This window comes from Xenopus laevis, chromosome 1S, assembly GCF_017654675.1.
Source record: "Xenopus laevis strain J_2021 chromosome 1S, Xenopus_laevis_v10.1, whole genome shotgun sequence".
Classification (NCBI taxonomy): domain Eukaryota; kingdom Metazoa; phylum Chordata; class Amphibia; order Anura; family Pipidae; genus Xenopus; species Xenopus laevis.
In genome coordinates, this window is record NC_054372.1 from 100,183,053 (window position 1) to 100,197,657 (window position 14,605).

The 14,605-nt window shown below is 41.5% G+C and overlaps 1 protein-coding gene across 1 annotated transcript; it reads right to left on the reverse strand.

Moving 5' to 3' along the window:
• Positions 1-4,450: 4,450 nt before the first annotated feature.
• LOC121399395 (cyclin-O protein B-like) lies at positions 4,451-7,220 on the reverse strand (the record flags this gene model as incomplete). The annotated part of the gene is made up of 1 exon (XM_041579998.1): positions 4,451-7,220. A coding segment is annotated over exon 1 (1,248 nt), but the record flags the coding sequence as incomplete, so codon positions are not given.
• Positions 7,221-14,605: the final 7,385 nt, after the last annotated feature.

Below are 14,605 nucleotides of genomic sequence, written 5' to 3' on the forward strand. Positions count from 1 at the left end.
TTCCTTTGGGCCGGGACAAAAATAAAATATTTGGTGATGGGAAGGCGTGGAAATTATTGATATATATTTGTAGCTTAGAATTAGTGCGCTCTCATCATGTTTATATATGTTTATATTGGTGAGGTCTTGGGAAAATTTGCAATGAAGGCCGAGATAAATAAAGCCTCCAAGGGGATTGTCAAGATAAATGTTGCTCCCAATGTTGTTTGTGATTCCTTGAAGGGTAAATGAAATATGCACCAGATGTTTGGAGCCATAGATTCCATATGTTTTACTTCAGCCTGTGGACAAAACAGTTAAAGGGATGGCTCACCTTTCAAGTTAACTTTTATTATGTTGTATTATATTATATTGAATGGCATATTCTGAGCAACTTTGCAGTTGGCCTTTATTATATCTTTTGTGTAGTTTTTGAGTTATTTGCCTTCTTCGGACTCTTTCCAGCTTTCAAATGGGGATCACTGACCTCATCTAAAAAAAAACATGTTCTGGAAGGCTACAAATTATTGTTATTGCTATTTTTTATTGTGCATTTAGGGCCTAAATCGCAAGCTAGCTACCTCCGATCAGATATTGGTGTCAGGCTTAATGTCAAGCTGAATGGTCGGCCCCACATGTTTTCACCTCACCAAATCTGGCCATTGTTGCAAATACTTTGGACATCCCTGGACTATAAGGCATAGGTGTAAACCTTTGGCAGACACTTTTTTGTCTTTTGTTGCTGTGCACTATTACAAACCAGTACAAACTATGGGGAGCAGGAGACTGGGCTGTCAAGGTGGGCAAAATAGGAAAACTAGGAAAAGAGGAGCCTAAATAATCCAAGTGAATTGACATGACTGGAGAGTGCTATATAGTTGTAATGCTTGCTACTATTCCCCCAGCTTTTCTATTGAAAGCTGTAATGGGCAACTCATTCTAGCACAACACTGTCACTGTATGGTAGTTGTGATAAGAGTTAACAGAAAAGGTATTTGCATTATGAAAATGTATTCCAAACTATTTTCCATTGCTCAAATTCGCATATTTAGTTGTATTTAGTGACCTTATCCTCCAGTGCAAGAAATGTATTTAACACATTTGTTTCAGGGTTTGCCAATGCCTTTACTAGTTTGGAAGTCAACCGTCTCCAAATTATTTTTTTTTGTTAATCTTGCAAAAGTTAAACCAGTTAAACCCAAACCCTATGACGTCCAGTCGGTAGCATTGTGGCTGCTGGTAGAGTTATCATAGCTGGACAGGAAATCTAAGACCGCTAGGCGGCATAATGGTGAGGTAGATGACAGAATTATTGGCAGAAGTGTGCTGTACACAACATGTGGGTCTCTGCATATTGATAGCATAAAGCGAGTGTAGCCCCGCGTGTGCGCGCACAGCCCAGCCAATGGATAACGACAGTCTTCACGCAGGATGCCCGGCTCTCCACACATGTGTATTTGTTGTTGGGGTTGGGGACTGGAGCTGCTGCAGCCACAGACAGATAGAGGAGGGGAGGGTGATATGAAGTAGTATCGGTATCAAGACCAGGAAGAATAAAGTGACGCAGCAGTGATAGGACAAACGAAGAATCGAAACTGAGCGATAAAACCAGTTGCATTCCTGCCAGAAAGGTCTGCGGATGCTAACTGGGCACAGCGCAGGTGTTCTCTCACATCGAACCCGAATGGCATCTTAGTGTGTCATGTTTGTGTTAGGAAACGTCATAGTCCTATGCAGATATATGTATATAGACCTGCTGATTTCCTCTTATATAATAAATGGGTGACAGGATATATATATATTTCAGTATCTGTTCCATATTGCTGCCTGTCTTAAAAGAGAACACTTGCATAGATTCTAATTAATCTCCAGTTATGGTGACATATAAGGCCCCATATATACTAATGCGTTTGTATTTGTCCCATTATCATATCTGAGATATTGGCAAACATCTGTCATTGTAAAAAAAAGTTTGTGGTAATTTGCATTATCCATGGGTATCGTTTGTCCTCATGGGAAACCGGATGTACTTTGCATTTCTGTTGTAGTCCCATGGCATTAAGGTAAACGTGGCCCTCTGCCACTTTAATTGGAACAAAGTTGGAGCATGCAGCTAGTCCACCAGTAGGTCAGATTAGTGATAGTGACTCCATATAATTATTTTTACCTGTCTAGCTAATCTAGTGACTCCAATTAAGCTTAGTGATGTGCCCTGAACATTTACTTTCAAGGGGTGATCTAATTATCAAATGTTTAATCGAACAGTATACAATGCAAAGCATCATTAATGCTTATCCCACATGGTACATCAAAGCCTTAAAGGAGAAGGAAAGCTACCAAAGCAGTTTATTGCCAATATATTAGTCACACTAGTGCAAGCTATAACACTATATTTAATCTGCAGAATGCTTTACCATTACTATTGTAATTTTAATTTATTTCCATAATGTCATTGCTTGTTCCAGCCGTATCCTTCACCATGATGCCGTCCCTTCACCCATCTCGGCCAGTGGCTTCCAAACTCCCAAAACTGGGGAAGCCGGTTCTTGCAGAGAATACTCGACCCGACAAGGTGAGCCTGGTGATGTTCCTGCTATAGTTCTATGCTTTATTGTGCTATCTACTTAGTTATTATTGGGGTGCTGGGGTTTCTTACCAACATTTGTGTGTACACTCCCCATTCAGGGCCAGGGACTGAATAGTAATATAAGCAATAACAAGTACTAATAATGACGACCACAGATTGTTTTTGGGCTGCTGCAGTTAGTGACCCCTGGCAATCAGGTAGTATTTTAGTTGCAGGCTTGAAAGAAGCAGAATAAGATGGCTAATAATTAAAAAACCAGTGAAAAATTAAGACCAATTGAAAAGTTGCTTACAATAGATCATTATAGGGGTTGTTCACCTCTAAGGTAAGTTTTTGTGATGTAGAGGGTAATATTCTGAAACAATTTGTAATTGGTTTTAATTTTTTATGGGTTTTTGTTATTTAGCAGCTTTAGAGTGTGCAAATTCAGCAATCTGGTTGCTAGGGTCCAAATTACCCTAGCAACCATGCATTATGGATGAGACTGGAATATGAATAGGAGAGGCCTGAATATAAATGATGAGTAATAAAAAGTAGCCATAACAATGCAATTGTAGCTTTAAAGAGCATTTGTTTTTAGATGGGATCAGTTGGTTGTTATTAGGTGTCTGTGCTGCCTTGTTAAAGCACACACTTACACATCTTCACCCGGTTCCTGTTTTACTCTGTAACATCTGTATGAAAGGACTTCACAGGAAAGGATTGTGTGGCATTTTTCCAAATTTAGAATGATAAAAAAATTACAGGCAATGCCCAGTGGGGATTTAGCTTTCAGGTTTCCAGCTTGCAGGGTTTTATTTAAAACACATATATCCTTGCTGGGTGCTGTGCTACAACCTAAGGGTACGGCAGGGGAGTATCTATCAGCTAAGACATTTGGATGTGGTACAGCAAATAAGAATACAGGTAAAGGATCCGTTGTCTGGAAACCCATTATCCAGAAAGCTCCGAATTACAGGATATACATAGACTACCATTTTAATCAAATAATTCTAATTTTTAAAAACAATTTCCTTTTTCTCTGCAATAATAAAACAGTACCTTGTACTTGATCCAAACTAAGATATAATTAATCCTTATTGGAAGCAAAACCAGCCTATTGGGTTTATTTACTGTTTACATGATTTTCTAGTAGACTTATTATGGAAAGATCTCTTATCCGGATTCTGGATAACAGGTCCCATACCTGTACAGGTTTTCCAGCGATAGACTGCTGATCAGCAGCATGTTATTGTGCGGTGCAATAAATGCAATAAAATGGTGGCCCTCGTTTCCTTGAGTTCCTTTGTTTGGGACCTCTGAGCAATTGCCTGTCCTGACCTTTTTATTTTCTTTTATTAATCAACACAGTAGGATATAAGCACCAGTCACAGCTCTGCCTTAACACAGGGAAAAAGCTTTACCGAGTACCCAATCCTTAAATAAAGACACGGACAACTGTTCTGAGGTGAATCTGTGATGGTCACAGCTTTATTGTATTTCAGTAATAAGTGTCCCAACAGAACCCACAAAGGGCTGTTTGATCCGAAGGAAGGCAAAAAACCTCACTAGAGGAAAAAATTCCTTCCTGACTCCTTAACGGCAATCGGAATTACTCCCAGGATCAATATGCCCTATTCAGCTTTACCAAAATACATGTATGACTGTATGTCAGTAAGGGTGGGTGTCAGTAAGGGGATGTGTGTCTGTGTGGTGAATGTATGGCTACCTGTTTGGAAACGTAGGAATGTATTGGTGCCTGTAAGGGTGGTTGTATGGATATGTAGGAATGTATGGGTGCCTGTGAGGGTGGTTGTATGGATATGTAGGAATGTATGGGTTCCTGTAAGGGTGGTTGTATGGATATGTAGGAATGTTTGGGTGCCTGTAAGGGTGGTTGTATGGATATGTAGGAATGTATGGGTGCCTGTAAGGGTGGTTGTCTGGATATGTAGGAATGTATGGGTGCCTGTAAGGGTGGTTGTATGGATATGTAGGAATGTATGGGTGCATGTGAGGGTGGTAGTATGGATATGTGGGAATGTATGGGTGCCTGTATTGCAAACCTACCCCTTGATGATAGATGGAAAGGCCAGATCCCTGGGCCATTTCCAAGGGGTCAGAACCCTGTTCCTGCCTGGATGTTTCTGCCTCACCACCTTCGGGTTCTTTCTGGGAGGCGCTTGTCTCCTCTGCTGTTCTTCTTGGAAACACTGCTGGAAGCAGCATGTGTAAAAAGCTCTGCCTGGATGACACCAGAGCGATGATCTTCCCGACACACTCTTCCATTACGTGATCTGGGTATTCAGCGGGATCCACGTTGATGGGTTTGCCTGAAGGGTAGAATTTTATGGCTACTTTCAGGCAGCACAGAGCCATCATGGAGGGTGCATAAGTATAAAACTCATGATGGTGGGTCAGGCTCAGTGCGGCGATGCCTCTAGCAGCCATCAGGACAATGGCTTCTTTTGTCTGCTGGGCAGCTACAGGCTTCTTCTGGCTGGCTACTCTCCTGAGGGTGAAATACTCCAAGAAGTCATCGATGGTCGGTGCCGACAGTTCAAAAAACAATCTGCAAATGATGACTCGCTCCAGTTGGTTCATTTCCTTCTTTGTAAAGGTGTCATCAAAGAGTTTTAGGCAATTCCATAGGCTGAATTGCCGTTTGTCCACTAACTTGTAGGCTATATTGAAGCAAGTGGCTCCTACTCTGTTCAGGTCGGTGGTCTTGATGGGAGCAGTGCGGGCAAGAAACCGCTCCAGAAGGTTGACAGTCAAGCACAGAGACCTAAAGTCCAACTTCAGACGTCTGTGTATGAAGACAAGCAGGCTGGTAAACTCATACCATGACGCCAATGTGATTTCTGGCTGACTTTGTAGAAAGTTCAAAGCCATAAATCTCTCTTCAAGGCTCTTGTTGTACATGTAGGCGTCTTCCCCATACTCCTTGAAGGTCTCTAGGCCAATGCCTATGTGAGCTAAGGTGTTCCAAGGCTCATTTTGAAGTGCTGGGTCCCCAGCTGAAGGGTGGCACGTCCCACGTTGATCACCCTGGTGCCTCACCCTTTTGGAATCATGGCAGCACCCAGGGGAAAGAAGTTGTTCTTCTTCGTCTATCTGTCGTCTTCGCTTCCTCGCTTTTGAAATCTCCATGCTCACAATCTCTCTCTTTTTCGCTATCTCTCTCTCTCTCTCCCTCTCTCTCTCTCTCTCTCTCCAACTGTCTCATAAGACTGTTGGTACTAAGCGTCTGTTACTCCTAAGTCACCTCTGCTGCACTTTGATTGGCTGGGCCAGCACGCACTCTGATTGGTTGGGCCGGCGAAAACCGTTAGGTGCCTATGTCCAGTGCAAACCCATAGCTTGTGTTTGTCATTATCCACTATTTCTTTTATTAAAGTGTTTTGTGAGATACAGAAAATGGTATGACTAACTAACTGCCTAAAGTTCCCTTAACTTGACATGATAGCTCTCATTATGTAGGTATTTGCCATGTAGCTGAGTGCAAACTATTGGTTTTAAAGGGGAACTGTAGTGTCAAGTACACCAACATGCCATTACATTATACACCTCTAAAGGAATGTGCTTTAAAAATGTGCATTTCTTACTGCTTTCATAAATAATTCCCCCAAATCTAACTTGAGCCAGCCAACCAACATCTGTACCTTCTGCTGGCTGCTTTCCATGGCTGAATAGGGGAATCCAAGGCTGCCAGCACATTGCACAGCAAACAGCAGTTAGGTTGACCTGTCAGTTGACTGCAGCATATCTTTCCCTGTGTGAAGGCAGGGGAGCTGTGATTGGCTACCCACACACAACAGAAGCTTTGGTTGGCTACCCCTGATTCCTACTGTGTTTCTGGGCTGAGACTGGTACGAGGTGCCCGTCACTATGGGGAGCTCCAGTATAAGTGTCATGTAAGAGATGGAGTGGCTTCTCTTGTACTTGTCATTTTACACAGGAAGACCTCTGTGCATAGAACATGATTGCCTTCTCCAAAAGCAAAGCCCAGAACTCCCAGACTTATAGTATCTTTATCATTTGCAGTACAGGGGATTTCTTTAATATTATAAAACATTTGAGTTGCTCATTGTTCCCTGACCTGTATGAGTCGGCCTGCAGCCTTTTGCCTTTACATGGTCACAGAACATGTCAGTGAGGCTCATTTATTAACAGTGGGCAAAACCGCAATAACTCATGGCAAACAATTCAACTTTGTAGGGTCCATTTTATTTATTCCTGAATGTGCCTTTTTGGAAGCTGCCACATTGGTTGCTGTGATATCTCTATGTGTAAAATGTTTCCCACAGACTTGATGGAACTGGCATCTAGTGGGCAGTTGAAAATAGTGCCATCTTGGCTAAATGAATTGGAAAGATGTGATCAAGGAATCTCTGAAACACAGGGATACTAGGGGTTTTTTCTAAGCAAGGAGAGCATGCTTTAAAGTTTTGGTTCACCTTTAAGTTAACTTTTAGTAGGTTATATAATGGCCTATTCTTGATCTTTATTATTTATAGCATTTTAGTTGTTTGCCTTTTTCTTCTGACTTTTTCCAGCATTCAAATAAGGGTCGCCGATCCCATCCAAAATCAAATGTTCAGTAAAGCTACAAATGTATTACATTTCAGATCCTATCCTATTCATATTGCAGTCTCTTATTTAAATCAATGCTTGGTTGCTAGGGTAATTTGGACCATAGCAACCAGATTGCTGCAATTGCAAACTAGAGAGCTGCTGAATAAAAAAAACTAAATAACTCAAAAACCACAAATAATAAAAAATTAAAACCAATTGCAAATTGTCTCAGACTACATCATATTAAAAGTTATCTCAAACAACTCCTTTAAGCAGAAATTGGTTTGTATAACAGAAACACTGTGTGGGATACAACTTTGATTGAGAAGTGTTACTTTGTCTCACCAGCCAAACTATCTGACAGTTCCAGCCCCATTCTTGTGACACCATTTTGGGTTACTATACACACTATCCCTCACTTACAACCCCTAATTGCTTTCTTGCATTATTCGTATAACAAAAGGCAGCAGACCCAGTGGCTGCAGGGGGCACAGAGTATAAGAAAACCAATGAGAGTTCATGTTTTTATATTTTTAGATATAGATCTAAAATCCTCTTCCACCCCAAGGTTTTGGTGATGTAAGAGCTTCCAAATAGAGCCCCCTACTTCTGTTTATACCATTTGGTAGTACAGCTTGAAAATGCAGAATGATCTGGAATTAATAGGACCCAGTATAACACCAAATGTAGATGCCTGTGTTTTGCTGACAATTTGCTTTTTTCTGACACTTTTATTTATTTTGTGATCTAGCCAACCCCATCTATTAACTAGTGAGCGAACTGATTCCAGGATGGGCCCTGCTGTGTCTCTTGCTTTGATCTGTGGTTTGCTGCATCAGGTACATCCCCTTTAATGCTCATTCAGCACTTCTTCCCTCAATCTTCCTGAGGTCTGCCCTGAAACAATCTGGTGTGAGGTGCAGACCAGGGGGTGCAAGTCAGTCCTGTCATTACTATCTGCTATAGGGGAGGGACAGAGCCTTGTTGTGGCCTACAGCCAGGGCCGCTCTTGCCATAAGCCAAGGTAAGAAACTTGCCTCAGGCGGCACGGAGTGACCAGTTACCAGGGGCGTCAAAAAGCCGCCTCTGGTAACTTTAAGAGCCAAATTTCCATTTTTTTAAAATGGAAATTTGGGTCTGCTGGTGCAGTGAGTGCAATAGTGCTGCTTGAATCTGCACCGAGGGGTAAGTAGAAAGTTAGGGGCATTTCCCCCGGGGGCAGCTATGCTGGGGAGGGAGGGGGTTCTACGTGGGGTAGGGGTTTTTTTTTTAAACGGTTGAATTCTCCTTTAAGTTAATGTCATGCAATGCAGCTAGTCAGCTAATGAGGTAGGAGCGTGTAGGCATTAGACTTGTGTATAGAGTGGAGGTGAGTGCCTATAGAGTGTTATTACTAATGCTCCATAGGATCATTACCTCTTCCTCGTTGATGGAGGCAACATTAAATTAGCTAATAAGGAAATGCAATCTGTTTGGGGACCACATCTGACCTATGAGTAACCAGCCCTGTTCCTTAGGGAACTATAGCCTTTGTAGACCCCTGTGCCTCCTCTTTAACACCATATTGTATTCTTCTCTTTGTTGAATCAAGTCTCCTGCCATGCTTGTGTCACATAAAGATATCTGTGGAATATCCATGCCATTGTATTTCACACCAGCCTGTATTTATTTTGGATTGTAGGCAGCGCCAGATTGAAAATTGAAGCACCCCATGGCCAGTCAAATTCGAATTGATTCCCTCCTCGCCCCTGCTTGCATGCACAGGAACTGCTTGTGACATGTGACCATCTCTTACTCCCCTTAAACTTACCACCCAATTGTCCTGTTTTCTTATGGGGCAGTCCTAATTTTGACAGCTCAGCCAGCAGTCCTGGATTTTTATGAAAATGTGCTGTGTTTCTCTTTGATCTCCTGAACTGATGCCAAAAAAAGATTCTGATACTAAATTAAATAAGAGGCTTTTGTCAGAGAGCACAGAATACTCAGCACCTGCACTTTGATGCAATTATAACTAATAAGATAAGCAGGTATCTTGGGAGAACTGAGACTCGCAGCAAAAAGGGCAATTTCACCTTCATTAGCAAAACTTTAATAAAACATGTACCTAAAATCCCCAGAAATGTGTTCAAACGTTCCATAAACTGTCAGATTTGTAAACTGAACATGGTATTTAGGGGGGTGGCCAAAAATGGACATGGCAGATCCTTTTCTCCCTCTTTACATTTTTTATATGGGAGGTATGCCCTCAACCCTTGCATGCAATGCCTCTAACTAAATGAACAGGAGTTGTATTGAGAACTTGGAATTCAAAATTTGTGCACTACCCAGTGCAGCTTCTGATCAATGTGGCAAGTGGGCAGCATGCCACCCCTAGAACTTTCCCATCCTAGGCCCTGGCCTCTGTGTCCTCACCACAAATCTGGCCCGGAGTTAAACATAAGTGTACACAGTAACCTAACTAGATGGGGGCGGACCCGTGTGCAGCTGGGCCCACCCCCTCGGGCCCACCCCCCTACATGCCGACTTTCTTCGTGGCTGCAGCTGGATATAGCTGGGCATGATCTGCCGGGGGGGATCTGCCTATCCCCTCGCACCCCCTGGTAGTTACACCACTGAGTGTACACTCCTAATTGAAATGCTCAGGTATAATCATAGGCTATTATAAGTGGTCTAGGTAGAGCAAACTAGAGAGAACTAAAGCTTAACTAAAGAAGTAGCTAGACATGTTGTACATTATGTTTTGAGCTTCTGTACCAGCCCAAGGCAACCACAGCCCTTTAGCAGTAAAGATCTGTGTCTCTAAAAATATCCCAGTAGCCCCCCCATCTTCTTTTCCGCTGATTCACTGCACATGCTCTGTGCTGCTGTCACTTACTGAGCTCAGAGACCCACTCACAATATACAGTACACATAGAATATAAATGTCACAATATAAAGCTGATTAGTAATTAATACAGATAATTACTACATGGCAGCACAGAAACCCGTGCAGAATTTAATAATCAGCCCTGCAACATCAAATTATATTACAGACCAGCCTCATTTTCTGCTTGATAATTTGCGATGACCCCTTATCTTAGCTTCTCAACAGCTGCTCAGAGCCCACTGAGCATGTGAGTGTCGTAGACACTTTCCAAGATGGTGACCCCCAGGGACAAGTTTGCAATAAGTTCAGTATATAAAATATGGTATTTTAGCTATTTTCATTTTTAGGGTTTAGTTCTCCTTTAAAATAAAACTTTCCAACATGGTCAGTCTACAAAGCAAATTTGTCAGAACAAGAAAATACTCAATAGTCTGGGTAGTGAGAGCACCAGTATGGTAGCACTGAGCTGTTGGGGGACTAAGATCAATACAGAAAATTACTGCGCATGCGCCATAAACGAAGGTCTGCTTAACGAAGAAAAGAAGATGGCTGCCGTGAACTAAGGGGGACATAATCTGCACCGAGGGGTAAGTAAAAAGTTAGGGGCATTTGCCCCGGGTACCACCTAGGCTACGAGGGAGGGGGGTCTACAAAGGGTAGGGGGGTAGGGTTTTTTATGTTATGGGTCTGTTTCTCCTTTAATCTCCAATTAAAACAAAAGAAGAAATGAACCCCATGGCTATTATTTTAGATCTCAGCTAAATAAGAAGTTGACTTTGGCCTTTATGAAGGTTCTTATCTTTAAACTAACGAGACCATCTGACAATTATCTTGTCCAGCTAGAGTTTTAAGCAAATACACAAGGGGGGTTGTGGGAGCACCCGCATTGCTAAGTAAAAATATATAGAAGTATAAGGGAAGTGCTACTGGCATATCCAAATGGGTCAGTGCACATTCCCTGGGCCCCTGTCTAAGTAATTCAGTAGATATGCAAATGCATGTGTTAACAAAGACAGGGGTTTTTAGTTGCAAAGTTATGATTATAAAGTTGAAAAGCCACCATACCACGTCAAGGTAAACCCCATATGGCGGTCCCTAACTTGTTTACCTACCAGTCATAGTATTGAGGATCCTGTGTCTCTCTGCATAATAGCATTAGTAAAGTAAAAAGTAAAAGTCTGCTGAACCTTGGTTTCTGGAGGGCTAAATCCTCCCCCGCTGCTGAATTGCAGCTTTTAAGAGAGAGTGATTGCCCAAACCAACGCCCATTTTTGACAAAAATGTATAAATATGGTGCAGTTAAAAGCATAGGGCCACTATTAATTAATAGGGGTGGGTATGGGGGGTGCTACAAGCCACAAGAAGCTTAGACAAAGCTACAGGCTGTAAAAGCAAATACACAAGGGGGGTTGTGGGAGCACCCGCATTGCTAAGTAAAAATATATAGAAGTATAAGGGAAGAGTCAGCTCGAGTTTTAGGCTAATTATCTTGTCCAGTTATATTTCAGGATATTTGCTGCCACCAGTAGTGCAGATTTTCATCAGGATACAAGTTTCCATCTTCCAATGTCATATTAAAACTGGTTATTTTTTTGATCAAATGGCTCTTATTTGTATTAGAAATGCAGAAAAATTCTAAAACCAAGCACAGTTTAGGTTAGAGTAAGTACCTGCTTAAAGAGTCTACCTTGAAGTGGTGGTACTTTTTTGGCCAAAAGTATTTTATTTACTGTTTTAGCACTTGTGTCTATGTAGCCTTTGTATTGATAGGTGGGGAGAGGTGGCATGGTGTGCCCAGAAAATTTTGTTGTGCAGGAACCTGTGATGGCAGTCCTGCCAAAAGGCTAAGCATTCAGCAAGTCAATTATGTTTCCAATTACTGACTTGGTAGGGATCCCCAGACGTGGTGGTAATAGGATTCTTATGCTTAAGGAACTTTCTTCCTTCTCTTTCCTTCTCCTTCAAAGGAATTTGTTCTACAATGAACACCCCGAATGTCAGTGCCAACTGGAGCCTACAATAAAATGTCTCAGATTCAGGGATGAGTGTTGTATGTCACGGTGACGTTGGTACCATAGGATGTCTCCGGGATGGATAGACCATTTCTTTTTTTTTAAAGGAATGATTTGACCATATACATACGTGTTCATAAGATGTATTCTATCATAAGATTATTATTGTAGCATATATTTCTGTGGGCCCCCATCACTGGTGATAACTAGCCACTTCTACTGTTTATCTCATAGCCATCCAATTGATTTAAGGACACTGGGGGTTTATACTTCAATTAGAGGTCAAATAGTCTATAAAATAGGGGGTGTACTCGCTCATTACTATTATAGTACCCATGAAAATGGTGTTACAGATCTTCTAAATGTGTCTCAAAGTGGTTCAAGCTCACTAACAAAAAGACCCTCCTGTGGGGCAATATACTGTATACATTCTCTCTATCAGAGGTTAGCATGAAGATAGAGCGCATATGCACCGAATCCAAATTAAGGTTAAATCCAAACATTCAGATTTCATAAACATTTAACAATTAAATCAATTCCGCACAATAAATTGTCAGGTCCAGTTGTGCAAAGCTCTAAAGCCATATCTGTAAGGGTTCAAACCCAATTCAGCTGAACACCGAACCGAATCCTGCAAAAGTGGCAGATCCAGAATCCTGTCAGAATCCCAAATGGAAACCTGAATTTGGTGCATCTCTAATTGTCAGCAATGGAGACTTAAGCAGTGTATTATATCTGAAGTTAATGGTTTATCTTTCCCGGGGTTGTTTTTTTAGATCCCCCGAACAGAGCATCAATTTTTATGGATGGGTTATAGATGACAATAAATGAATTTGTTCTAAAACATTATCCAGTTGGTGGCTCAGGGCGTTTAACAAAATAATTTAACATGATTCACACTAACAAACAAGTATGTACATGTAAAACACTCAATATTTATTTAATTTGTGCATCTTGTCCTAATTACATTAATGACACTGGTGGTTAAATGGTATTCCTTGAATTTATGTGTGCAAGAATAAAAGGGGCAAGGGAACTGTGAAAGCAAACAAACATAGGGCTGAGAAGAGTTACCAGTTAGAGGGTGATTGATTCATTCAGACAGAGTCAAGACAGACTAACATTCTGTGAGTTTGGGCTAGATTATTAACTTACATCTGCATAGTGCAGGACTGGGACCAGGGAAGTTGGCATTCAGAGTCCACTCTCAGAGATATTAGATATATAAATTGCTAAGCATATGTGCTGTGTAGTGGTGCAACTGGAAAGGGTTAGACCAGGGGTGTCCAAAACAGTGTTGGCCTGGCCCGGCGGGACACCGGGAAAAAAACACGGTGTGCACCGACCCTCATGTGCCCCCGCTGGGCCAGACCCCCTCTCCCCATATTGGGATTCCACCATATAAAACATAAATTTGGCGTTGCGCCAAATGTGCCTTCATGCGTGCACACCTTCATGTGTGAGCTCCAGGCGGCACCTCATAGTAGGGGGTGGAGGGGGTCCCTGGACAGCAGTCCCAGTGGGCCCCACAGTCCGACCCTGGTCCAAAAGGTAGATGGGGATCTACCAGTAAACCTTAGGCTGGTGATCCGTAGATCTCAAACAGTTTGTCTAAACCACCCTGTTTCAAGCTTCATTCAGATATTTATTACATTAAGGTTACATAAGAAATATATTTGTTTATTAAATATAACAATATATATTTTCTCATAAATCAATATTTAAGTAATATTTTCTATGGAACAGAATGCTCTAACAATGCTTTTATGGATGTACAGTAGATGGGACAACATCATTAAAAGTAGTCCCCACATTAAAGTATGGGAACTCCTAGGTTAGACAGATTGTAAAGCTAAGTCTTGGAGCCCAACTGGCCTACAGTAAGTGCACCAATAGGTAATTTGGTATTTTTTGTTTTTTTGTCTGACCAGTCCAACATCTGCAGGTGACAGTAGAAACATGTTTTGTTCAGTGATTTAGGGAAACTGGTGCTATTCAGTTTATCATCATTAGGTGTCACCATCACAACAACAGTTAGAATCAGTTCTCTCATAAGTACCCTCCAATTGTGAATATTATGTAGTGTATGTAGAACTCTATTTTTAAAGCTCTGTTAGGAGCCGCAGTACTGTAAAAGTGCAACATATAAAAGTTAAAAATATATAAACCTACACACAGGGGGAACAAATAGCATAATAAATACTGTATACACAAAGCTTATACAGGTATAAGGACACAGCGCTTAAGTGCTATGTGATAAGACACAGTAGGAAGGAAGTCCCTCATAGAGCTTACAATCTAAGTTATATTTTTTTTTAATTACCATTAACTCATTAAAGGGAAGAGTTTAGAAAACTATTGGCAAGCACTGAGAGATGCCATTTTAAGTGCTCATCTTGATGCTGTTATAGTGTTTTGTAAAATCTTCTTTTGACCCCTGTTCATTGGTGGCTCACTGGGTGAGAGGGACAGTGTAAGCAATCAAATGTGAGGAATCCAGGTTCCATGAATTGCCCAGGACATAATGAATGCTTTTTGCCTCATAACTAACATGGGCACAAAACTCCTCTGTGACTCCCAATAGCCTTATAAATTAAACTAAGG